The sequence below is a fragment of the Furipterus horrens genome, unplaced genomic scaffold (assembly GCF_987537825.1).
Source record: "Furipterus horrens unplaced genomic scaffold, mFurHor1.1.pri manual_scaffold_3, whole genome shotgun sequence".
Classification (NCBI taxonomy): domain Eukaryota; kingdom Metazoa; phylum Chordata; class Mammalia; order Chiroptera; family Furipteridae; genus Furipterus; species Furipterus horrens.
In genome coordinates this window covers 39,961,389-39,987,884 of record NW_028327173.1, presented here as the reverse complement: position 1 = coordinate 39,987,884, position 26,496 = coordinate 39,961,389, and the positions used below count along the sequence as shown (strand labels likewise).

Genomic DNA, 26,496 nt, shown 5'->3' with positions numbered 1-26,496 from the left:
GCAAATGGGGAGTTGGTTGGTGAGTCAGTTCCCCAAAGACCTCTTGCGATCTGATGGAGAGACATGATCTGACTCATTTGGTTGTGGATTCAAGGAGGGGGAGGTGCCCCATACAAGAAATGTAAGGGACCAGAGCAAACTGCTTAACAGTGGATTGAGAGGCTGTTGGTGATTTAGAAAGTATTTGGTCTATCTTCCAAATATTCTTTAAAATGCATATTTTACTCATACAACAGGGTAAAAATATATAGTAATGGCACTGCAGGTGAGTTACAAATCAGTGGGATCTCAGGCATTTTGTTTCTGTGGCATCAGGCACTCCATGTCACCAATCCACACCACCCGGCACAGCCAAAGATGGCATTAGTTCTGCTTTTTACATACAGGGGAGACTTAAGGACTGTTTTGCTTTCTTTAACTACATATTTGAAGTTTGTACCTTCATCTTTCTTTTTCTACTTTATTCTTATAAAGAGTAAATCAAGTTTAAATATTCTAGAATACAAATCTTGCATTTTTTTCTATAAATCATTACTTTTAATTACATAGTGTTAGAAGCAAATTCTTGACACCAAATATAAACCTTGTTGTTACTCATAGTGAATTAAAAATTTATACCCTGTTCTGGAATAGTTTCACTTATTCATCATGAGCTAAGGGATCATTATGAACTTTTAGAAACAACGATGTTTGGTAGCCTTGAAATTTATTCAGTTGCTAAGTTTCCCAATTGCCTTTTTTATCCATCTTTAAAATGGGATAGTGGTGGTGAATCATTTTCCTTACCTAACATGGGCTCTTAAATTTCCTTGGGGATCGTGTATGTCTTTTTAAATAAAAATAACCACTTTCCATCAGAAATGCACTACCTTCCTGTGCCATCAGCCTTGTGTTTAGAATTCCCATGCTTGCTCCTCATTATTTGATTCATGAAGATACGCTGGGACAGGTGATGGGAACTCTGGGCACTAAACTCACTAATTTGCAGGCCTGTGCATCCCACAGATACTCACCGAGTGCCGACTATGTTCCGGGTTCTGTTCTGGGTGCCGGGGGTGTGTCAGTGACTGCAGCACACACACACCCCTGCCTGCAGAGGGCTTCCTTTCTATTAGGGAGACAGACAACAATATAAAAATGACTTAGGTAACATGTTAGAAAATGATAAGTGGTATGGACCAAAAGAAGATGCAGAGCAGGATATGGGGGCTCTAGAGCAGGGGAAGGTCGGGTGTAAGGAGAGGCTGTAATCAGGAGGGACTCATGCAAGGATGAGATGTGAGCAGACTGGGCGTGGCGAGGGCGAGAGCCAGAACGGAAGCAGCATTAGGAGTGCTCCAGGCAGAGGAGGAATGACTGGGCCCCTCCGAGGGGCTGTTCCCTTCCCTCTAAGGGAGGCGGTGGGACTGGATGCCATTGCTCACGTCTTCCAGCCCCAGCATTTGATGAAGAGCACCCGAGGACCTGCCGGTGCCACACGAGACTGGAATCTTGTTGGTTGACCAGCCGTGCTGCAAACTATGGCCGTTTCTGCACGTCTGGATTGGGTTTATTCAGCTGCTAACAACAGCAGCAAAAAAGTAGTTAGGTTACTTCCAGGCTTCCAAGTTTTAGAACATAAGTCTAAAATGAATTTTTATTAGCATATTTGGTTTTCTCACTCTAGTTAAAATACAATGAGGAACAAAACTTGGTTTCAGTTGGTGTTAAATTATCTGCCCCTTTTTTCCCCCTAAACTGGTCTTAAAAATCTCTGCAGCGATGGAATCCCTGTCTACCCATTCCTAATTGTAGAGCCATTGACAGGTGGATGAGAAATGAAGTGGGGTATACTGAACAGTGGGCAGGCCGTGGGAGGCTTTTGCAGCCAACAGACTGTGTTTGAATCCTGGCTCAGCCATTTATTTATAAGCTTTAGACTTCTGGGCAAACTACTTAACCTGTCAGAGCCAGAGTCTCTTCATCTTTATAACTGAATTGAAAATAAATTGTACCTTGCAACAATATTATGAGGATTAAATAAAAAAAATTAAGTGCCTTGAAGAATGCTGGTATTCTGTATATGCTTCATGTGGAAAATACTGTTACTATTATTACTCTGATTTCTAAAGTAGGAGAAAATATGTCTTGTCATACCTGTCTTATTTTCCTTTATCTTCTTGGAATGTTTTTTTGTTTGTTTGTTTTTTAATGCATATAATAATGTGTAGGTCTTTGACCTCCTGACCGTGCCTGGAGATACTGGCCTGGGGGCCTGGTTGTGTAATTCTCAACTAAATCTCTTCTGGGTCTCAGGACACTTATCTGTAAAATGGGGACAAGGTTCCAGCTCATGGAGCTGTTCTGAGTATTGCCCAAGTTAATACACATAGTGAAATACTTAATCTGAGGATCGCCCAAGTTAATACACGTGGTGAAATACCTAAAGCAATGCCTGGCAGCGTCTTCATAAGTAAGCACCCCCCTGATGTTTGCTACCTGTTCATCAGGAGCCTGGCTCTGCTCCCTGCACTCCGTGTAGCTACATCCAACCTTCCACACGAATCTGAAGTTCCTCTACAAATGTAAGCTCTGCGGGTGCAAGCGTTTTTTTAAACTGTTTTATTATTTACTGCATCTCCAGAGACTAAAACAGTACTGGCACCCAGTAGGAATATTTCTGAATGAATGGATGAATGAATGAATCAGTCAGTCGGTCAGTTAAATGAAATAACACAGATAAGAGGTACCATGCAAGTTCTGTATATGCCGGGGGAGCCCCTTCATTTTCAGTGTTTTTCTTACATTTTAGTCTGATTTTTTTTTCTTTTTGCAAATAATGACGTGTGTATCCCCAGGTACCAGCATCTGGTTATAAATCGCAATTTACAACACTTTTTAAAAATCGAACTGCAAGGCAGTAATGCAGGTGTTTCCTTTAACTTCACAGCAAGGAGGTTCATGATTGATCTGAACTCCGTGGCATTAACAGATGCTCCTTGGCACCTCCTCCCTCCATGGTGGGACATTAATGAGTAAACAGTTAGTAAGCTGTTATGTGGCTGCAGTGCAGCCACCAAGTGGCTTCCTGTGTCCAGGGCTACCACGGCCCTGCCACCAAGGTATCCTATCAAGCATGTACCATGCTGTGTGGCCAGAGGTCTGGGAGGAGCCTGGGCTGTAGGAACCGCCCCTCACAGGCAAAGCCAGTGAGACCTGCAAGTTTCTAAACATGTTGCCCAATTACCCTGTCCTCCTTTTTTCCTTTTGACAATTGCCCTTTGATCTGAAACAGGTGGTGTGAAGCCAGAGAGACATGTTCATAGCTCTCTCCAGAAAAGTGTGCATAGCTCATCTGTTGGTCCTTATAGGAAAAAAAAATGATAAGGGGGAAAAATCTCTGCCACCAATAGAAGACTCATCAGAGATCACAGCACTTACTGATCTTGGAGTTTAGTTATACACTTGGAAAAAGGCAGTGAAGGTGTTTATTCTACTATGACGCATTCACCTTTATATAGAGCCTTTCTCCAGTCTCAAGCATTTATGGAGCAATCGATGTGTGCCCAAAACTGTGCTAGATGCAGAGTGGGGAGAGAGAGGAAATAGAGGGTTTCTGCTAGCAGGTGGTTTCCAGTCTAATGAGGGAAGACAGAATACCCGGGCAATTACAAAGCACTGTGACAAGTGCCATGATAGAGATGAACGTGAGGACTGTGGGAGCTGAGAGAAAGAGAACTAACTGAGTCTACAGGCCAGGGAAGGTACCCAGCAGAGGTGGGGCTGAACTGAGGGTCAGAGGGCAACTAAGGGGTAGCCACACGAAGAAGGAGGGGATGGCTTTCTAGACACATGGACCAGCAGAGGCGAGAGAGAGCAGGTTGAGTGTTTGTGATGGCTGGAGGGACAGGTGTCGGTGGAAATAAGAATTGAAAATGAGAATGAACGTGGGGAGAGGAGGACCTGGCTGGTGTGGCTCAGCGGATTGACTGCCAGACTGAGAACCAAAAGGTCCCCAATTTGATTCCCAATCAGGGCACATGCCTGAGTTGCAGGCCAGGTTCCCAGTTGGGGGCACACAAGAGGTGACCAATCAGTGATCATGTTTCTCTCCCTCTTTCTCCTTCCTTTCCCCGCTCTCTAAAAATAAATAAGTAAAATATTTTTTAAAAAGAGGTGGAGAGCCCACAAGGGCTCATAAGCCCAGCTAAGGTACCTGAGAATGATACTCAAGGAAATGAAGCCCTGTGTTTGCATTTTAGAACAGTCTCTGGTGACAACGAGGAGGGTTAAAAGGAAACAAAGCAAACCATAGGCTTGGGGGTGGCTGAAGCCTTCCATCATTCACCAAGACGGGCACCAGGGTTGGAGTGGTTGAAAGATTCATGACAGCTCTCCACATTATCAGATTCAGTGCTCTCTTTTTATAACTCATGTTTGTAATGTTGTGAAATGAAATTTATAGATGATATAACCCATCTACATACAGGTTTTCAAAGATGAATATGATTTCCTAACAACAATATAACGAAGAAGTGAAAGAAAGCTAATTTATAATAACAATATATGTATTTCAGTCAGGACATACCAAAGTACAACCACACTAGAAGAAATACTAAGTGGTCAGGTATGAACACTCAGAAATGTAATACAAGATGTCATGTTGGCTCAACCACCACCAGAGGTGTTTCTGTTGGGGACCATGATTTTCTAAACTGGTGAACAACTCTTGACAGTGCTCCAAACAAAACAAAATTACAGTCCTCCCTCCATGTACACAGTTGTCACATTCCTAGAAAATTAAGTGCGTTAAAACTGCAAAGAAACTTTGAATTTCTTTGTAACTCAAAGTTCAGTCTACACTCAAATCATAAATAGAAAGTGTGCTAATTTTTTATTCAAGATTGGTCTCATACATTAAAGGACGTCTAGTATCGATGCTCTTGGCTTCTTCAATGCCAGTAGTACCCCGCCCCTCAACCACCAAGTTCTGACAGCCAAAACACACCCCACATATTTCCTAATCATCCTCTAGGGGGCGGTAGCACTCCCACTAAGAACCATTGAACTCCATCAAAATAAATCAGAAGGTAAAACAAAGTTGTAGAATTCTTCATCTGTCGCCAGGTTCAAATCTTGACAGTATGTGATAGGCAAGGCAACAGGCAATGTAAGCATGTTTCAAGTTTGAAATGTCAGCAGCAATGCCTCTTTCACCCCTCTTGTTTCAATGCACTAGGACTAGATGATCTCATAAGGACAGTGTCTGTTGCTACCCTTGTCTCGTCTCATAAAAGCATTTAACACTATTCATTTAATCATCAAGATTAACTTGTCTCTGTATCCTGTCTCAGCCCCTCTGGAGCTTCCTCTCACTATGCAAGGAAATGACCTAGCTTTTAACGTTGGCTGCATCCCTTATCAATCCATTGAAGGACAGGTGCATCTGAGACAGGGGCATGAGTGGGGCACTTGCTCCTGATTTCTCTGGGCTCACCGGAGTCACTGACATGGCCCATGACATGACCAGTGCCATGGCGCCTACCTGTCTTCCCTTTGGTAGTTGCTGTGATACCCTGCACCCACCCCTCCTCTTCTCCTGGTCTCACTGCTTTGTACCTGCAAATTCCTTCTGACAGCCATGAAAATGCTTGTTTTCAGAGGCCAGGCAAAGCTAGCTACCGTGCTCCACCTGGCCTGGTCATCTATCTCCCGGGCTCGACTGTGATTGTATGGGGCCATTGGACCCTCTGCGAAGGGTGGGGACCGCTGGAAGCACAGGGGAGTTTCTCTAGGCCTCCATTCTGCTGCAACATTTGATGGCTAGACCAGGGCACTGGCGGTGCTAGCATCAGAAATCTGTCTTGGCCATCTCGGGGGGAGACAGGCTGGTGCAGAGGAAGACCACTGGCTTCAGAGACAGAAGACCCTACTTCATGCCAGCTGTGTGACCCTGAACAAAGTATCTTTCCTCTCTGAGTACCAATTTCCTCACCCCTAAAATGGACATAACACCCACCCTACAACACCTAATGCTGTACCTAGCACATTGTAAGCATTTAATAAGTGGAAAATATTATTGTTACTATTGTTACCTTAAAAAACGTCACTTGTGCTTCTTTTAAAATGATTGTATCTTATCACAGTAACATATGTGAGTACGCCCCTTGGATGTTCACAGTGCCCAACCTGTACTGCTGTGAGGTGCTCCTGAATAGACAATAACCTATATTTTAAGCTCTAAAATTGTCATGATAATAATTCAGAAATGTATAATAATACCTATAGCTGCCATTTATTGCATGTCCGTTATATTCAAGGAAGCTATTAAGTACATATTTATAGGCTCTAATTAAAATCATACTAATTGTTAACGTTTACTGAATGTTCACTCTGTCAAGTGTAGGACTTCACACCTTAAATTTATAAACTCAATCTTTAAATTATCCAAATGAGGCAGAAGGTATTTTATGCCCATTTTACAGATAAGGACATCGAGCCTTAGAGAGCTCTCTAAGTTCTCCCCACATTCCATCGATAAGAGGTGGCAGTCTGAATTTCCACCTTGGTCTCTGAAACTCCAATATCCCCATTTTTATTCATTTGCAACATGACTTTGAAGCTGGGAAGGGAGATGTTATAACCTGGCTTTAATCCAAAAAGCTCCAGCAATTGAGAAGGGCCTCGGTCTAGCAAAAAGGGGAGGTGAGATTCAAAGCCAGATGGGCCTGGTTGCCTATCCTCCGTCCTTTCCACCGAGACACACTGGCTGCAGAGGCTATGTGATGTCAGAAAGCTTTAATAACTGCAGCAATATTATTGTCATCGCCCAGATACCTGCCTGGTTTGCTCCCTCACTGCAGCCTAGCTTCTGCTCAGGACTCATCTTCTTAGAGAGGGTTTTCATGACCACTGCTCTAGAAAGCAGGTCCCATGAGAGCAGGGACTTCTGTCTTATTCATCCTTATACCCCCAGTCCCTGGCACACAGCCTGATGCTTAGTAGTTTGCTCAGTACCTTTTGTTCCACCACCTGACTCCATGAATTATTCTTTCCCAGGATGCCTGACGGTTCTTCTTCACTCTTCCAGGTTATGTTGCAATGGGCGCCGTCCTCCCACCCTTCTGGGGCCAGCAGCCCCTCGTCCAACAGCAGATTGCCATGGGTGCTCAGCCACCAGTCGCTCAGGTGATGCCGGGGGCTCAGCCCATCGCATGGGGCCAGCCGGGTCTCTTCCCTGCCACCCAGCAGCCCTGGCCAACTGTGGCCGGGCAGTTTCCGCCAGCCGCCTTCATGCCCACACAAACTGTTATGCCTTTGCCAGCCGCCATGTTCCAAGGTCCCCTCGCCCCCCTTGCAACTGTCCCAGCCATGGGGGACTCCACCAGGTCAAGTCCACAGACCGACAAGCCCAGGCAGAAAATGGGGAAAGAAATGTTTAAGGATTTCCAGATGGCCCAGCCTCCACCCGTGCCCTCCCGCAAATCAGACCAACCCTCCCTCACCTGTACCTCAGAGGCCTTCTCCAGTTACTTCAACAAAGTCGGGGTGGCACAGGATACAGATGACTGTGATGACTTTGACATCTCCCAGTTGAATTTGACCCCTGTGACTTCTACCACGCCATCAACCAACTCACGTGAGTGCCCTTCATAAACGCGATGAGAGGGATGCCATGTTTCTAGGGTTAAAGAGCTCACCTTGCTTACATTCAACAGGACCCTTTGTTTATATTGCTCTTACTACTACTTATAATAGACACCAATGATTAGGTACCAATTATAGCACACGTATCTCCCTCACGTGCTTTATTTTTGTACTCATGATAATACTTGTGACAAGTTTTATCAGACCTAGTTGACAGATAATGAAAGTGAGATCCAAGACAAAGAGAATAGACAAAGTGATAGATTTGAATACAAGCCTGTTTTTCTGCCATGTCACTCTACCTCTTCGATTTTTGTTCATTTGATCATTCACTCATCCATCCATCCATTCATTCATTCATTTATTTCTATATATCCCAGCTATGACACAGAGATTTTTATATGGCCCATTGAAATAAAAATTAATAGTATATGTGAATTAAAAAAATTTTAGGAACAAGGATAAAAAATTAGAAAATTAAGATCAGAAGAAAACTTAGGGCAGAAATACAGCAACCATTAGGCCTCCTGCAACTGGTATAGCTGAGCCAGATTCTGCATCAAAGCTTAGGACAGCCAGAGAGAAAAAATGATGACATAGCAGGAAGCCCTGGACTGGGACCCTGGACAGCAGCTTTATGACGTACTAGTTTTGTGCCTAAGTGCAAGTCATGTTATTTCTATGAGTCTTGATTTCCTCATTTGTCTTAGGCTCAGGGTTATTAACAGAATTCAATAGTACATGTACTAGAACGTTATACACCTCACAGAGTTTGAAGTACTTTTATTTTCATTGTTATTGCATATTGGGTGATTCTGTGTGGAGTCCTGGACCAGTGTTCTAATCTTGGCTCCTCCACCACAAGCTGTGTCTTTAGGGAAGTGTGTGACTTCTCTTAACCTCAGCTGTATTCTGGGTAAAATAAGTGATACAGTGTGTACCATTCTGGTGCTGATAGTCAGTGGTTCTACCCAAGCTCAATTTTCCACTGCAAACATCTGGAAAACCAGAATTGTGCAGCCAATAATAATCCAGATATGCTTGGACACACATGTGCTCAGTCAGCACCATTCAGGGATGGTGTCTGGTGATTCAGCCTGTGCCTTAACAGTTGATAAGGGGAAAGAAAAGGCTCATGGAGCAGTGAGTTTGACATTTTCGTTACTGTCACAGATGACGCAGATCACTGCTCGGCCAATACCATGAATTGTAGAAAAAGAAAAAAGGAAAAAACACACTAATGTTAACATAATCAGATAGTGTCATTTCGACCAGACTTGGAGTGCTGTTCTGAAAATGAACGCCTTCTCTGTGTTTAAGCAATCTACTTCCACTCAGCCAGAAGATCTACATGGTGGGGCACATCTATTGACTGTAACTCAGTGTTTCAGTGAAAAATAATGAATAAAAAGATGGCATGCTCAAGAAAGGACAGTCATGCATAAATAAGCAGGCATCTTTTGAAAACAAATATTTCTCTTTCAGTGCACCAGCTACAAATGGAAGAGAGAAGTTTAAGTACTTTGAGGACAGGGAATAGGTCATAATCATCCCCGCCCTTCTCATGCAGCCACCATAGTATCTAGAACATGGGAGGCATTTTGGAAAAGATTGTAAAGAATGAAACAAACAAAAGAAAGGTCACTCATGTACTGTCATGTTTTAGAGCAGGGTTTTGCAGCCTAGGCACTACTAATGTTTGGGGCCAGATAATTATTTGTTGTGAGAGGCTGCCCTGTGCATCGTAGGATTTTTAGCAGCATCTCTGGGCTCTGCCCACTAGATGCCAGTCAGTGGTATACAGCTGCTCCCTAGTCATGATAGAAAACTGACTCTGGATATTGCCAAATGTCCATTGGGAGTGAAGTAGCCCCAAACTGAGAATCACTGTTTCAATGTTAGAGGTATTCCATAAAATCTTCTAAAGGTTAAGACACCTACATAAATAAACTCCTAGTTATGCTCCCTTTTGGTTTCTTTCAAAGAGTATGAACAGTATACCTCTCAGAATGGGCAGCTCAGCAGCAGTTCTTAGCCTTTAGTAAGCAGTAAACCATGTCACAATACAGAACTGAATCACACTAATAATTAATAAATGCCCACAACGTATCAGGGTATTTCCATATAGCTTATCTCACTTAACTAGCTTGTTCCATAATCATCTCATGAAACAGAACAGACTGCCTTCTAATTTAGAGAAAAACTTAATGTTTTTATTTTAAAGAAAATGAGTGAATCAAACCTTTCTGTCCTTTTCTCCATCAGCATCATCTTTCAAATCTTTTAACTAGAGGATCAATTAGACTAAAAGGAAACCTTAAATAGAAAAGCACAGTTGAATAGACCGTGTCAGACTGTGGTAAATCCCAGTGCTCCTACTTCATAGCTGTGTTAACCCTGAGAAAGGCACTTCACCCCTCTGAGCTATAGTATCTTCATCAGAAGAAAAAAACAAAACAATAGCAACGTTTATATGGGAGCATAATGAATGCAAAGTTCCTAGCAGTGTCTAGTTTGCTGGCACATAATAAACTGAATTGTTATTCTAAATATAGATAGTTTCATCAAGGAAAAAGGAACTCATGAAGTTTTATATTCACTCACTCACTGTCTGATAAGCAGCCAGAGTTTGGAAATTCTGGAAAGCTGTTGTAGGGAGGCCTTATTATTGGGATTTGAAATTCAGGTACTAACTTGTCCTGGCTGGTGTCGCCCAGTGGATTGAGTGCTGGCCTGTGAACCAAAGGGTCACGGGTTCGATTCCCAGTCAGGGCACATGCCTGGGTTGCGGGTCAGATTCCCAGTTGTTAACGCTCAAGAGGCAACCACACATTGATATTTCTCTCCCTTTTTTTATCCTTCCTTTCCTCTCTCTCTCTAAAAATAAAGAAAATCTTAAAAGAAAAGAAAAGAAATTCAGCTACTAACTCAAGCCACGCTACCCCCTCACTTGGGTCAGAGCCAGTGACTGTTAATTTTCAATGGCAAACTAGAAATTTTTGAAGGAAGAGTGGCTTCAAATGGCATGTTTGTTACCAACCTCTGACACAAATGAGATGAGGACCAGGTGGGAAGGTTGGAACAGAAAATGCACATTCTCATAGAACGAGGACTTACAGTGCGAGCTGTGAGGTTGCCCCAGACACGGCCATTTCCCAGATCACTGAGACACTCTATTTAGCACGTGTTTCTCAGATACCTACTATGTGTCAGGATAGGAAGCCTAGCTCTGCTGGTTGCCAACTCTCTGGCCTGGAGCAGTTTGGCAACCTTCTCTTGCCTTATCTGTGTAATTGTGATACCCTGACTCCAAAGAGGCATTACGAGGGTTACAAATAGTATCCGTTTCACTTCTGACAGTATCTGAGGCATAGAAGGCATTCAATCAATGTGTATTATTGTCATGTGATCTACTAATCCTTATTGAATTACTTGTATGATGTTAAGAAAGAGAGAAGAAAAAAAAAAGTATGGTTCTCAACGTCAGTGTGCAGGAACACAGAGTTTCTGATTCGGTAGGTATGGAGTGGGGTCCAAAAATTTGCACTTCTAGCAAGTGCCCAGATGTGGCTGATGCCTCTGATTCAGGGACCATCCCTTGAGAACCACTGATTATTTCATCCGCGTGGATCTGTGCCTTCCTTACCGTCAAGAATGCGAGAGGACAAGATAAATATATACAGAAGAAAGATTAAACTCTTTAGCCAGTTTGACCTGTGATAGGAAGAGGAGTCCTGTGATTTGACTCGAGCATAACCCGACCCCTGAGGTTTCTGTGGGGTACATGCAGTGACAGCCAGACACTGACGATGTTTCCTGTCTTTGCGTGGTCTCTGTGCAGCGCCAACCCCAGCCCCTAGACAGAGCTCTCCGTCCAAATCATCTGCATCCCACGCCAGTGACCCTACCACAGATGACATCTTTGAAGAGGGCTTTGAAAGCCCCAGCAAAAGCGAAGAGCAAGAAGCTGTAAGTGACAGGCTTATTCTTTCTGGTTTTGTTTTTCTTAACATTAAAAACTCTGTATTTGCAATAGACAATGCATGAGGGAACCTACATAAGAAAGAACGCTGGCTCAGGCATTTAAATTCTTAAGGGATGACTAAGGGACATTCTTTTATGTTCAAATGAGCAGCTGAAAAACATTGTCCTTTTGTTAAGTTGTTCTTACAAGGACTCGCATCTGTGGGTGTGTCATCCTCTGACTGAAAGTTGCTGCCTCCATTAAAATAATGGATTATTTGTGTGCATGAAAGTATGCGTGGCTGTCTTATATTTTCAGTTGTTGAAAAGAAAAAAAAAAAAGTGTTATCTTCTTGTGTTCTAGCCTGATGGATCACAGGCCTCATCCAACAGTGATCCATTTGGGGAGCCCAGTGGGGAGCCCAGTGCTGATAATATAAGTCCACAGGCCGGTAGCTAGATAGCGCAGGTCTGGGTAGGTATCTGTCCTTTTATCTCCCTCATCCTTAAGCTCTCTGCTTTCCCTTTTGCCTGTTTTCACTTTGAAATTTACATCCCTGGTGTTCATATCATCTCGCCCTGCCTGAGCATAGCTCTCATGTTCGTACTATCTCGCCTTGCCCGATGTCTGTTTATCATCTTAGTTTTCCTCATGGATGCATGACCTTTGACATATATTGGGGGTAGGGGTAGGGGTGAGTGGGGAATGATCATATTATTTTATTAATGACATGTTCTCAGTGAGTGGTGATGATAGAATGAGGCATGGTCAATACTACTTAACCGTGGCTTCAGTTTCTGAAAGCGTCATATTTAAGATGGACACATTCTGCCCACCCTGATCAATTTTCAGTGAGACGTGGTTCAGATGCCTCACTCTTTTAAACAAAGGATCGCTGCATTGGCCTGCACTCCACAGATCTGAAGAGGTCACCAACCAAGCACACTGAGAAGCTGGACGGAGAAGGAAGAATAGTAATGCATGAAACAGGATTGCTAGAGGTGGAAGATCATGGTGGTCCATTTTGTCTCGCCACAAGGGGCCCCTGCCCCCTTTCTGATATAAAAGGGAAATTCAAAGCCCAGAGACATGCCACCTTGTCTTCTGAGGTGCTGCTGTTTGCACCTGTGCTGCAGCGTGTGGCTTGCCACCCACTCACTTCAGATTTCCATCAGCAGCTACTCAGAGAGAAGTGTACTTACATTTACTACAAGTGGCTTTAGGCACTCGAATTTCAATATATCTGATTTGATCGAAAGAAAGAGTTGCTGATGAAGCGAACCTTCTCAGGAGACAGAAGTACACCTTGTTACCCAGACGTGATTTCTGAGGTCACTCCTTGACAAATGTGTTCAATTTTCAGATACTTTCCTAGTTTTCTGTAAATGTGTGGGACTGACTGCCAGACTGTACCCACAGAGCTTCTTCCTGTTTTAGTCCTGAATAGCATGGTCAGAACCACTAAAGTGGCAAATAGTTTCCACCATTTATAAAGGGATTCTGAGGCTACCTTGGAATCATTCTCAGTTCATGTGTAAGTTGCTTTGATGGTTATTAAAAGCTAAGATAGTGTTTTGGAGAAAATACAATAAAAATTAAAAAGTAATTGAAATAAAAAATAAAGACTAAAAGAAAGTGCATTTTGTTAACAGATTTCATAATCAAAGAACTTGATATACTTCATATTTTGCCACATTATAGCAGTATAATAGCACACAATAACATGTGGTGCCATGTAAAACTATGCAATACCCTCTAAAATATCAGTCTCTTTGGGGAGCTGGTGAATTAAAGGCAAAGTCAATGTTCCAGGAAAGAGAAAAGTTGAGGATCATGGGTGGATTGCTTTGGGAAGAATCCCCAGGAGATTTTCTACCCCTTGCATATGTCTTATTTCACATGCTTCATCTTGCCTTGAAAAATTTGATGAATGAACTATAGGCAACAAGAGCCATTCATCAGGATAACAGCAAACATCATCCTAAAATTGAAGTTCTTCTAGAAAACAAAGATGACTTACACCATTTGCAGATCAATGTATCAGACCCTCATATTTATGAGCCTGTTCAGCTTGAGACAGTCATTCAAGGTGAACTGTTCCTTGGGGCTTTAGCCTGTTCCGTGTTTGCTGCTCCATCCAGAACCCGAAACTATGGATGGGTTGTAAATAACATAGCATGGTACAGTGAGAAGAGCTCAGGATTTGGAACTTGAGTTCAAATTCTAGCTCAGCTACTTAATAATGGGAAATCTTGGGCAAGAACCATAATTTCTCTTGAGTCTTGGTTTCTTTATCTGCTAGAAAGGGCTTATATTATCCATTATGTTAGCTGAGATGGCATAAGTTGAGTCTCTGGCATGGAGGTGAACTTATTACTGAACCTAAAACTCAGCTTAAAAATCTGGGTTCTGCAGTAAGGCTATCTGAGTTAAGAATATGGCTCTACCACTTACTAGCTATGTCTCCCTGATAAGATTTTAAAATAAGTCTCTAACTTATTGTGGAAAATAAGGATATAAGTAGTGCTGCCTCATAGGGTTATTGTTTGAACTACATGAAGTGATGTATATAGAACTCTTAGCACCATGTCTGACACATAGGAAGCCCCCAACAGACGTTAACTGCCAACACCTCCACCATCACCAGCACCACCACCACCACCACCAGCTTCATCATGTGTGCTCAAGAAATGTAGTTTCCCCCCTACCTTGGATTATATACATTAGAACTTATGTTTAATAAATTCTACCATAAGGACCCAGGCCATTGGATGGGAGATTTTGCTTTGTACTTTCTATCTTCAGATTATTAATTTTTAATATGCCTCAAAACAGCTTTGAAGTGCAGAAGAAAAGAAAAATCTGCTTCTTAGCTCTCTGACCAGTGCTGCCCCATAATCAGAATGACCCTAGTTATGGCCTGCCAGGCCCCTTTTCACTTCCAAAACAATGACCAGTCTTGCACTTACATGTAAATCGTAATAAGTAGCTCCCTGCTCCAAAGAGGGGCTGGACTATAATCTTCAATGAAGCAATTTTCTTCCTTCAAAAGCTTAGCCTGGTGATTTCACAATTGCTTATCAAGAATTGCAACCCAAAAGGCCCATGCCAACCTTGTACACATATTCCCTAGATACCCACAAGTGAAGTCCAAATGCTCCTTTCCAGGCCTCTCCATCAATAGCCACGCAAGCCACATGTGATCTTTCTGTCTCCATCCCACACACCCATCCCACCAACTGGAAATTTACTGACTGCAAGTTCTTAGTGCCTTTCCAGAAACTCGGAGAGGGATATCGTGTGGTTGTATTTTCCCCTGTGCCTTCATACAGTTGGATAGCAAGAGTCCTGTCTTTTTTATCATCCTTGCAACCATTATTTCCAGCTGGTTTTTTTTTTTTTTTATCAGAAATACCTGCACAATTCTGAGGAGGCAGGGTGGCATCTGTTGATAAGTTAAAGCCGTGTTGCACCACAGAAAGAGGAAACCAGCGGACTCAGTCCTTGAAAGTGGGAGCTACAGGGCTGATCTCAAATAGCATTCCTGTTTTAGCAATAAAAGGAAATATCTTCAATTATTTCATGTTTCCCCTTCCCTTCCGCTTGGGAGAATCACATGTCTTTGAAAGACTGGATCAACAGGGGCAAAAAAGAACCAAAATAATATTATAATGGCTGGTGTGGGAATGGCAGGTAATTTATACTTCACTGATGTGTTGCTGGACCAATTTTAAGGGCAAAATGTTAGCTTTTGAGGAGATGAAAGAAAAATGAAAACATTTATTTGGTTTAATGGCTAAGTAAATAAACTGCCTATCAGACTTTCCCAGCTGTCAAGTCAAAGTAGCATCTGTAACAATAGGGAATTGTTTGGTCTGTCTCCCTCACTAGCAATAGATAATGCCATAAATAACAAGTTGCTGTCATTTTTTTAAAATACTGATCTTCATAGTGGGAACATAATACATATAAAATATTACCTGATAGATTTCTATTGTTCAAGGGAAAAGAAAGCTGAACTTCAGATGCTCTGGGAGGAAGAATCTTATACACACACACAAAGAGAAAGGAAAGGAAGAAAAGAAAGGCACGTAGAGTTCAGGGGACTTTGGTCTAAATTATGTTCCAAAGCACATGCTCCTAGACAAACATCTAACCCCTCTAAATTCTGGTCCCCTCATATGGATATATATGGATAATTAGAACAGCTCCCTCCCAAGGCTGTCTAGAATCATAAGATATTATGAATATGAAAGTGCTTTGTAAGCTTTAAAAGGAAAATACATATATTCAGGTTTATTATGATGATTCTGTTCTTAAATAGACCCAAATGACAGAGTCTTAAAATAAAAAGCCACACGAACAGAAAATCTGCCCATTTCATGGACATAACACTCAGAGGGAAGTCCAGCCCAAGCCATTGGAACGGTTCAGGCAGGAGATGTGAAGGGTCTGGCTGAGGGCAGTATTAGCCAGGATTGGGAGGTGGGCTTTGAGCCAAGAGATACTGAAAAGAAAAAATCAGAAGGAAGCTAAGACTGAAGGGAAATGGGAAGAAGGGGACATACTGTATCTAGGATTACCCACAGGTTCCTGATTTAGTGGCCTAGGTGGTCCCAATCACTGCACTGAGGAACACAGTGCTTGAGCAGAAAGAAGGCAAGTTTACTTTGAGACCAGCTGAACTTGAGGTAGTCATGCAACATCCAAAAAGAGATGCCAGTAGTCTGCTGGCTATGAGAAGGGAGGTCAAAAAGAAAACCCAACAAAAGATCAAGATTGCAATGTGTTTTTTTAAGGAGAATGGACACAACTAGAATACACTGATTATTTAGATCAGAGGTTGGCAAACTCTTTGTAAATATTCGTGTTTTATAGGCCATATCATCTCTGTCACAACTAATATGCTCCACTGTTGAGGCAGAAGAGCAGCAGAGAGTGTGGCCAAGTTCCATAATACTTTATATACAAAAATAATAAGTAAATAAAAACAGGCAGCTACCAATACTGGCCAAAGGGCCATAGTTTGGTGACCTCTGACTTTGGCCATGCTCAGTGCTTCTAAAATCACTCTGCAGAGTTAATCACAATGCCTTTCATTTGCTACCACTAAGAAAAGACACTTTAAAATTATTCACGTGTTCATAGCACTTTTATAGACATCGCCTAAATCAATCCTCAGAGGAACACTCTTCAGTATTTTTATTCTTCCCATTTCACAAATGTGATAGACAAAGTAGAGAGGTTGATGAATGGGGCTAGGATTTAAATAGCTCAAGAGCACACAAACAGGACCAGGGCTCCTGGGTTTTAGCAGCTTCTCTTGGACTCAATCACTGTGTCGTCTATAAAACAAAGCCCACAGGCCCTTCCAGCTATGATATTCTAGAAACTTCTAACTTTCCCAAGGTCGCTCAGGTAGATGATGGAAGACCCAATCTGCAAACAAGATTTTTCAACGGCACCCTTTCCCCAGGAGGTCCTTATTCCCAGCTAACAAAGGACAGGACCAAGGTTTCTTAAACATGTTGACATCATTAGGGTTCCGGAAGACCATTGGCCCGAGATCCAGGAACCCACCTCCAACAACCAGGAGCTTACCCTGGACAAGTTCTCCTGCTCATGGCAGGGAATTGGTGTCAACCACCTCAGTGTCCTCATCTGCTGTGTGACAAGGTCAGGATAGATGATATACATGTACAAAGCAGATAATTTGTGTCCATCATTAGTACTAATGGAAAAAATGCAAAATTGATCAGAACACATGCAGTTCCCCTAGGAGCTCAGATAGTGCGTCTCTGTGTTCACCCAGTGGCTTTCACACCCCGAGACCCCAGGAAGCAGGTGCATTTGGTAGCAGCCTTAATCTCTAAGGTATCATTGTTAAATTCATCCTGTGCTTTGAAGACATTTCTTCCCTGAAAGACAGATTTTTTCAGGCTGACGGTGGTTAGAAAGTTTTGAGTTTTTTTCCCCTTTCCTTTGCATGAAAAGGAAAGAAAGTGGTGGACTTGTTAAAATTCATTTACAGATGAAAAATCTGAGGCCCAGTTGAAACACTGGCTTAAGTTCATACAGGTAGTTAGGATTGCCAGGATCTTTCTGGCTCTAAATCCATGCATTTCCCATGACTCTATTTATGTCTTCAGACTGAACTTTAAGTTATTTCAGCCTTATTTATACTCCCTGGAAACGACCACCCTTTTCTATCTGCAAGACCAGAAAATGTCAAACCCCGCTGAGCTAGGTTCCCATGTTGAGACTAGATGGCCACAAGACTGAAGTCATTGCCTCAACAGGACAGTGCTGAGCTTTGGCCCACCTCGCAGCTGCAGTCTGACCCCTGGCTGGACTTAGAGTTGACCTCCCAGCCTGGGCTCACTCAGCAAGTAGACTGCATGGTGTGCATTGACTTCACATGCAAGACCACCTTCCTCAGCATGCTGTGTCTTCTCTCCACTAATAATTTTTTTGGACATACCTGATAGATGTGGCCAAGCTTTCCAGAAATAAACACAATAAAAATCAAATGGTTACAAGGTAATAAGCACAATGTAGGTGTCTTTCAAAAGGGGCTCATTATAATGTGAGATAGGAACTCTTTGCCCTGTACTACAAGCCAAGGAGCTGAGGATAGGCTGGGGAGTGAGGAAGCCAGCACAGGAATGGGGAAATGGGGTCCATACCTGGGCTGCCCCCCTGGCTCTCCACTGTTTCCCGTGGACCGTGGGATCAACAGCTCTCACATTTAGGGTTTCAGTTTCTTCCTGCCAAATAGGAATTGTTAGACTGAGGGCCTTTCTTGCTTTGACATTCTACAAAAGGCAGCACGTGGTAGTGGAGAGGACAGTGGGCTGGATATGTTTACATGGAACTCTAGGAAAAAACAAAACTAATCTATAATGGTCAAAAGCAGATCAGTGGTTGCAGCACCTAAGTGAGACGTTGACTAAGAAGAACACCAGGGAAGTTTTTAGGGTAAGAGACTGTTCCATGGCTTGATTGTTATGGGAGGCCCATACAGGTGTATACATTTGTTAATGCTCATCAAACTTCATACTTAAATTGGAAACATTTCCTTGTATGCAAATCATAACTCAATGAAATTGATTTAAAAATCAGAATGGGTACATTCATAGAGATGGAAAGTAAATTAGAGGTTACTAGGGTTTGGGGATAAAGGAGAAGAGGGAGTTACTGCTTAATGGGTACAGAGTCTGTTTGGGGTGATAAAGGAGTTTTGGGTACAGTGGTGATGTTTGTACTACATTGTAAATGTAATCAATGCCATTAATTGTATACTGATGATTAAAATGGCAAATTGTATGCCATATATATATATATTTACTACAATACTTAGCCCTGGCTGGTTTGGCTCAGTGGATTGAGCGTCGACCTGCGAGCTAAGTGTCGCTGGTTCGATCTTCCAGTCAGGGCACATCAGAGAAGGAAAACTCTGACTCCAAAAAACCTCCGCTGCCTTGTGGCATACCTCTTCAGGGGAAAGGCTAAGGGAGTAAACCCCGACAGAAAATCCGGAGCCGGAGTCCCTAAGGCGGTTTGACGTTGTAGTCAACACCGGCAACTCCTGCAGCGCACCTGAAGCCAAGCTGTATTGACTCCGTCTTTCCCTTGGACCCTTCAGCTGCGAAGAGAGGGGGGGTCTGCTGCATGGGCAACAGCAGACCCTCCATATCACCCTGCCCAGGCTCTGTAGCTTCAGCTTCACTGGAGAGGACACTCCAGCGTCATCGCAAGATGTCGATTCAACACGGGAGGAGACAGATACCGTGTCACTCCCGAGTCGGACTGCACAGCCATTCTCGGTGGTGCAGATAGACTCTTAAGAAGCTACACCATCGTCTCTCGAGACGGACGGCTGCCAACGACTACAATACTTAAAATGCTAAAAAAAAAAAAAAAAATAAAAAATACCTGGTTATATTCCAGATCTGTGCTATGCTGGCTGAGTGACCTTGGGCAGGTCACTGAACTCTGGGGTGCCTTGCCTCTTCTCTGTAAATGGAGATAGGGTTGCCCAGGGTACAGCCTCAGTGTGACACCCAAGTGACGCAACATGTGCGATACAGAAAAGTCCTTCATAGACTGCAAGTATTTCTGTCACCATAAGCTATTATTATTCCATGATTCTACTTGGCTGCTGTATCTGAGCACATAATTCGTACTTCAGGTGAGCACCAAATATGTGGCAGTCCCTTATCCATAGCGCCCAGCAGACAGGTTCCTTAGATAAACCCCACACTCTTTCTGCAGCTTCCCTGGGCTGACCCATGGTCATTATTAGGCTCTATAACAGAACCCAGTTGCAGTGGCACTTACGTGCTATGAAGGAGAAGCCACCTACGGGTGATTTTTAGGCCTAAGATCATCCTCTGTAGAGGAGGTGTAAAGCCATGTGCCCAGACATAAAGGACCTAACCATTCCAGAGTACCTTCTCTGTGCTAGGCCATCGACATGTGTTTTCTCCTCCAGTGCTCACCACACGGCTGACAGGATTTCTAGCTTCATTTTACAGATAAAGAAACTGGCCCTAGATGGGTTAAGGAACCCTCACAAAGTCCTACAGTTACTAAGTGGGCAACAGTGAGAAAGAGAACAGCAGCCTGACAGCCAAGAGCCTCCGGCCCTCACAGCTGGGCTTTGGTGCTCTATTGAACTAGTTCTCTGAACATCAGCATTGGACGAGGCCACTCTGTGACCATGGTGGGTCAAGACAAACCAAGACCACTCGGTAGCTGTGGCTGAGCATAGGCAAAACATGAGCGTTGTCCATATTATAAAAATGGCCAAGCATTCTTCTCGCTTACCTTTAACCTTGCTCCATTCTTTCTGCCCTCAAGATAATATTTATTAAAATAATTATATTCCTGCTTCCTGAGGGCATCCAACCTTACTTTCTCGACCTGCCCCAAATTAACATAAGCCCAATCCTGCAACAAGCCCTTCCTAATGCCCTCTCACACAGATACTCTTGCTCCCCTCACTGCAGTGAGTAATGAGCCCAGCATGTTCAACCACACCTGTGTCCCTGGTGGACTTGGGCTGTAGGAGATTGGCAGTGGGCATGCTAACCTAGATCTGCCTGGTTTCAAACATATGTGCTTTCATTCTTTCACTGCGCCTTCCAGAAAACAGGGTATTCAACTTAAGTCAAAGGTTGGGGGGTTGATTTTTTTTTTTTACTTGCAGTCTGGTTTTCCACTATTTTGTTGTCCTCTAGAAATGAAGATATTAATATGTCAAGGAAAGCTGAACTTAAAGTTCATGAGTATTTGGCAACTCCTGAAAACAGAAGAACCACTCATTCATTCACTCACATCTTCACTCTCCATGTTGCTAGGAGGTGTTCATCCCATGTTCCAAGCTCTCACTCAGCATTTAGGATACTGACATGAGGGGTACAGCGGAGCTCACTGTGTAGAAGGTACTAGGAAATAACATAATGGCAGTGTAGACGAAGGTCTGCACAGGGCACTACAGAGTCTAGGAAGCCATTTTATTTCAGCTGGTTCTGAAAGTATGAACTCCCAGGTGCAAGACAAAGAGAGGCCCCAGAGGCAGAACTTATTGCCAGAGCAGAATCTCAGAGATGGGAAAGTCCTGTCCTGTCAGGTAGACCAGAAGTACCATACGGAGGGTGGTGCATAGGAGAGAGAAGAGGTAGATAAGGCTGGGTGAGCAGGTGAAGCCATTTGAAAAGGCCTCTTGTGCCATCCTGAGGAGTTTGCATTATCCTTGGAGTAATAAGGAATCAGGAGGGTTGTTCCAAGCAGGAGACTGGCGTGACCAAATCCATTTCAGAAAGAACATTCTGGCAGAGGCATAAAAAAATTTTTTTTTAAGCATGATATACATGACCTGAAGGTTGATTTTTGATTCTTAGACTAGAAGGGGCATTTATTAGCTCTCATGGACTATGAAATGAAAGTGTCTTGAGTGCCCAGCTAAGTAGTTTTGACCTTACCCTATGGGTAATGGGCAGCCTTTGAAGGATTTGAAGAAGGACAGGAGTGTGGTCAAATCTGCCTGGGTGGGTGGGGTGGGGTGGGGGGGACAGTGTGCTTTGTTAATGTGTGATTCCATGTAAACATTTTGGAATATCAAAAATAGCCTCAAGACCCCATCATGACCTTGCTGGATGTCAGGTCAGACATTTCTGGATCAAATGATTTCTAGGCTCCCCATCCAGCTCTGACAGTCTAAATTTCAGTAACAAGGAAGGTAAAGCTATCGCCAAAACAGATAATGCATCACGGTGTCAGACTTTGGGATGATCTGCTGCTTGGGGGTTTCCACACCACCGCTTCCCTTCATTAGTGGGGATAATTGAGAGTTGACTGCACTCGTTACTGCTGTTGTGATGGGTATTTGAAGCAAAATTCCGGCAAGCAGGGGATGTGTGAATATTTATCTCAGCTGCAGAAAGTTAATGCAGTGTGGCATTAATTACCCTGTCTGAGCCTGCTGTCTTCTTCTGTTTTTAGGTGTCATTTTCAGTTGAATAAATTAGTTCCAAAATTAGAATAGAGCACATTGTAGGGTGAGATCAAGGCAGCCTGACTTCTTAGGGCATCCAAAGAGAAGAGTGGGCTGAGAAAGTCTACCCAGGGAAGATTAAGATGCATCCTTGCAGCCCAGCACAGGACAGAGAAAAGGGCTTTTTCCAGTACTTGTACTTTGTAACTCCACCTTGGCTTTACCCACCCCACCCCAGAACACAACCACACAGAAAATTGACAAGTTTAAACTTACAAAAGGTATTCGAAACATTTCAAGACATTGGCAGAGAATAGATCAGGTGCTTAATAAATCATCTCGCTATAGATTTTGCTAGATTAGATTTTGAGAGAATTAATGCCAAATTGGAGTGTTTTGAAGATAAAAGGATCAGAACAGCAAAGAATGCAAAAACTATACCATATTTATTAATTCAATAAACCTTTACTGAGCACATATTGTGCTAGGTTCATATGTAAAATGGCAGAAGGAATTGGCAAGCCATAACCAGAAGCAGGATGTGGAAGAATGGGCTTCCATACTTTTTGTTATTGGATAGTTGGAAGAAGAATTACATGTTTGTATTATGTTTAAAGGGCAGTATAAAGTCCATAGGAGGGAAACATGAAGGGACAAATAGGTGCTGTTACATTACAAAATAGGGTGCCTGGAAGGGTAAAAGGGCCCTTTTCCCTGTAAGAATGCAAACATAATGAGTTCTAGAGAAAAATATCCTGGATCCTATTCATGGCATGGTTACTAAATAACCTTGGGACTTTGATGAAACAAGAGCTCTTTTCTCTGAGCTTCAAATTGCTCATCTGTAAAATGATGGATCTGGACAAAATTATCTCCTAATCCATTTCAACTTTACAATAAAGATGAGCAATATGATATATTAAATACACGTGAGGCAGCATAATGACCTTGAGATCACACACCTCTGACCTTCAGTTTTTATCTGCAGAATGAAGATGGAAAGAATAAAAGCTATTCCTATGACTCTTAGGCAGATAAAATAAGACATGAGGGAGCTTTATAAACTTCAAAGTACTCTACAACACTACAGCTGAAAGAGTTGGTCTTTTCTCTTTCTTCTTTCTTTCTTTTTTTATCAGCTGTTGTAATTGACTAGAAAAACACTGGACCCTACTTTTAGGTCTCGTGTCCCAAACTTACTGTGTGACTGTGGGCAAATTACTTAACTCCTCTGTGCTTGATTTCTCATTTGCAAAAGAGATAAGGCATCTGCTTTACATGGCCGCTGTGATAAGTAAAAAATATCAGTGTACTTAAAAACACCTAGTGTGCTAGACACATAGTTGGTGCTCACAGAATGCCATTTCAATCTGATGGTTCAAGAAGTAAGCAAATAAAAAGGATCTATGCTCACATTGCAGGAGGCAGGCTAATATATAAAATATGGCAGAATTAAGATGTCACTGTGTACATTGAATTATGGCACAAACAGCCAAGAGTGACAGCATAAAGATCAATTTTAATGGAAGGTTATATGTATGCCTAAGACTAGAGCATTGACCTAATCTGCTTGACCCATACACCCTAGGCCTTTTTGACATGAAGTCCTTAAGTCCTTTCAACAAGGCCAAATACCATTTCCCATCTACATTTGGATGGAAAGTTTGCTATGTCATATATTGATGAAAATCCTGTATCTGGATATCTCAGGACAGCCCCATGGGTGCAGGCAAAGGACTGGACAAACCTGAAACAGCAGAATGAATGGAAACAAGTCCCAGAAGCTTTTCACAAAGAGCTAATGGCACCATGGCTGTTTCTCTTACTGTTGAAGTGTGCCCAGTCATCTCTGCTTGAAGAAACCAAAGAGCAGGTCAAAATAGAATTTCAGCTGCATCAAGTGGACCTTCATAAACTGTGTTGAAAAAAAACTCTCTGCGCGACTCATGATGTTCATTACCATTTTCTGAAGACTTGTTATGGCTGAAGACTGTGCTAGATGCTTTATATATATTATGTCTAATCCTCTCAGGGACACTGTAAGATAAAGAGTGTCATTCCCATTTCATGGGTGGGGAACTGAGTCTCAGAAAGGATGAGTATCTTGCCTGTATCAGACAGCTTGTCTGGCCTCTCTACTGTACAATGCTATTTCCCTAACAGGGGCAATCCATCTCACGGGAAAATCAAGAACAAAACTAGGTGAGTAATTCTTGATGATAAAAAAAAAATTGCCAAAATGATATGCACCATGATCAAATAATCCAAAAATCACCTCAGGTCATCCATCACTCACTGTCACCTTTCTGTTCTAATCCCAAACTATCCTTCCCAAGCTGTTTCAGAAATTCCTACCTGGAAAAGAGCAGGTCTCACTTTGTCCTTCTACCCTTAGGAGCTGGAGCCTCTCTATGCGCAGATCAACAGACCTAAGAAATAGCATCAATGTGGGCTCATGGCGGGTGCTTCAAGACTGGCATGGAAGTCAGCATCGCGACAGGCTCTTGTATTCTTTCACCTCACTTCATCCCATGAAGAAATTCATGATTGTCCAATGGAACTCGTTTGGAAGAGGGAACTAAGAGTTTTTGGCAACCAACAGCAGATATCTATGGCAGCACAAAAACACACAAAATATAACAAAATCATACCCAACGTTAAATCACAAATCAAGCAAATGCTTACCCGACAGATATTCTGAGCTCACTTTGTGTGGGTTGAAGATGACCCAGAATGCAAAATCATAATTCTCTTTTTCTTACTGTACCCATTGCCCCCTGTAGAGCTGTCAAATTTGGAGTGGCAGGCCTCAGAGGTGTACAGCAAGGTTGACACTGACTTTTTTTAGGCAAGACAAGACAAAAGGTCATCTGTGACCACAATCTCATTATCCATATGCCTTTTGACATATGATAATGCTTTTTCCATCACTCCACAGGGCCTGGTCTGCCATTTTTTCCCATTCCTTCCCTTGTCATGTTTGAAAATTAATGGGTGTACAAATTTTTGTATTGCTTTTGACTTTTTTAAGATACTGATGAAGAAATCTAACTGGAAAAAAAGTCTCATATGTAATGAATTAACGTGAAATCACAAGACAAATAAGTGGTTGATTATTCTTTATGATCAAGAATGTTGCCAAAACAACCCTTTAGCTATTTCTATATCCTGGTGAAGAAAGACAGCTTTCGATTTGAACCTTCATTTTGTGAGTAGGAAAGGACATCAAATCCCATTGATGAAAAAAATGAAAAAAAACCGCATCTGATTTCCTAAGAAACTCTAAATTCTAAGTACAATAAAATGATATTTTTTATTTTTCCGATATCTTGCTGCTGTGATGCTATGCAGACAAGTGTCTTCTCCACGTGCCATTTTGAAAGAAAAGTCATTTGCCAAATAATTCTGGTACAATCCTGGTAATGTCATTTTGGATCTTAAAAACTGACTTTCTAATGGAACAATGGTGACATGAATATTGAGAATAACAAACTGATTCTGTGATCATTATGGTTCATCTCTATCTCTTTTTGTACATCAGAAAATTCAAATGGGATTTTTATTTTATAACTTGAAAAGAAAACCTTACCATTAAACTTTAAATATTTAAGGGAAATGGCTTTAAGGAGTTCTAATGAAAAAAAAAATTGCCAGGTTTTTTTTGTTTTTTGTAAATATAAATGTTAATGAAAATGCTTTTTAATAATGCCATTACACTGTAGAGAAGGTAGCAGATTGAGTGCAGGATGTGACAACCTTGATGGATGGGGCTTGCTTTCCAGATGTTATTCTGGAGATACAGGAGGAAGCTGGAGTTCAGGGACAGCTGGCAGCAGCAGTTGGCCAATCAGCAGCCAGAGAACAGAAAGGGAGCATGTGACTCCATCATCCAATCTAGCCTTTCCATGAGAGTACCCGCCCTCTGCATCAAACAAGAAAAGGCAATTCCCATTTTGAAGGCCTGTCCTTCAGATTCTAAACCCCTCGCCCACCTCTACAGTCCCACCTATTCCCTTAGAAATCACTGGACTGTTTGTACATGAAATAGAAGAGTTTAAGCTTCCTTTTTTTACATTTATGAGACAAAAAGTGCAGTGTTCAGTTCGTATGTTTAGCACATGATTTTCATAAAGAATCTATATATTTTTGCCCTACAGAGAATTGTTCTACAGGTCACATGTGTTTTCCTGATGTTCCTATGCAGTTACAGTATGTTGAATTTAGTGATTTAGCACTAAAAAGAGAACTCTAAAGAATCATGTGATTAATTGGATTTGAGGGTAAATACTATTACTTGGTTTTAAAATGTGAAAATTAAAATTGACATGGATATGACTGACTTAAATAGGCCTGTGTACTTCAGTTCTTCATATCACTAGAAACTAAAATGATTTGGAGGAAGGCATAC

At 42.3% G+C, this 26,496-nt stretch overlaps 1 protein-coding gene across 1 annotated transcript in view; it reads left to right on the top strand.

Moving 5' to 3' along the window:
* Positions 1-25,744, top strand: part of DAB1 (DAB adaptor protein 1) — a 284,836-nt gene extending 259,092 nt beyond the window's left edge. Inside the window, exons 14-17 of the mRNA XM_090269538.1 lie at positions 7,070-7,618; positions 11,468-11,595; positions 11,954-12,064; positions 24,484-25,744. Of these exons, the coding sequence (XP_090125664.1) occupies positions 7,070-7,618; positions 11,468-11,595; positions 11,954-12,049 (773 nt within the window). The 3' untranslated portion in view covers positions 12,050-12,064; positions 24,484-25,744. The remainder of the gene's footprint in view (positions 1-7,069; positions 7,619-11,467; positions 11,596-11,953; positions 12,065-24,483) is intronic.
* Positions 25,745-26,496: the final 752 nt, after the last annotated feature.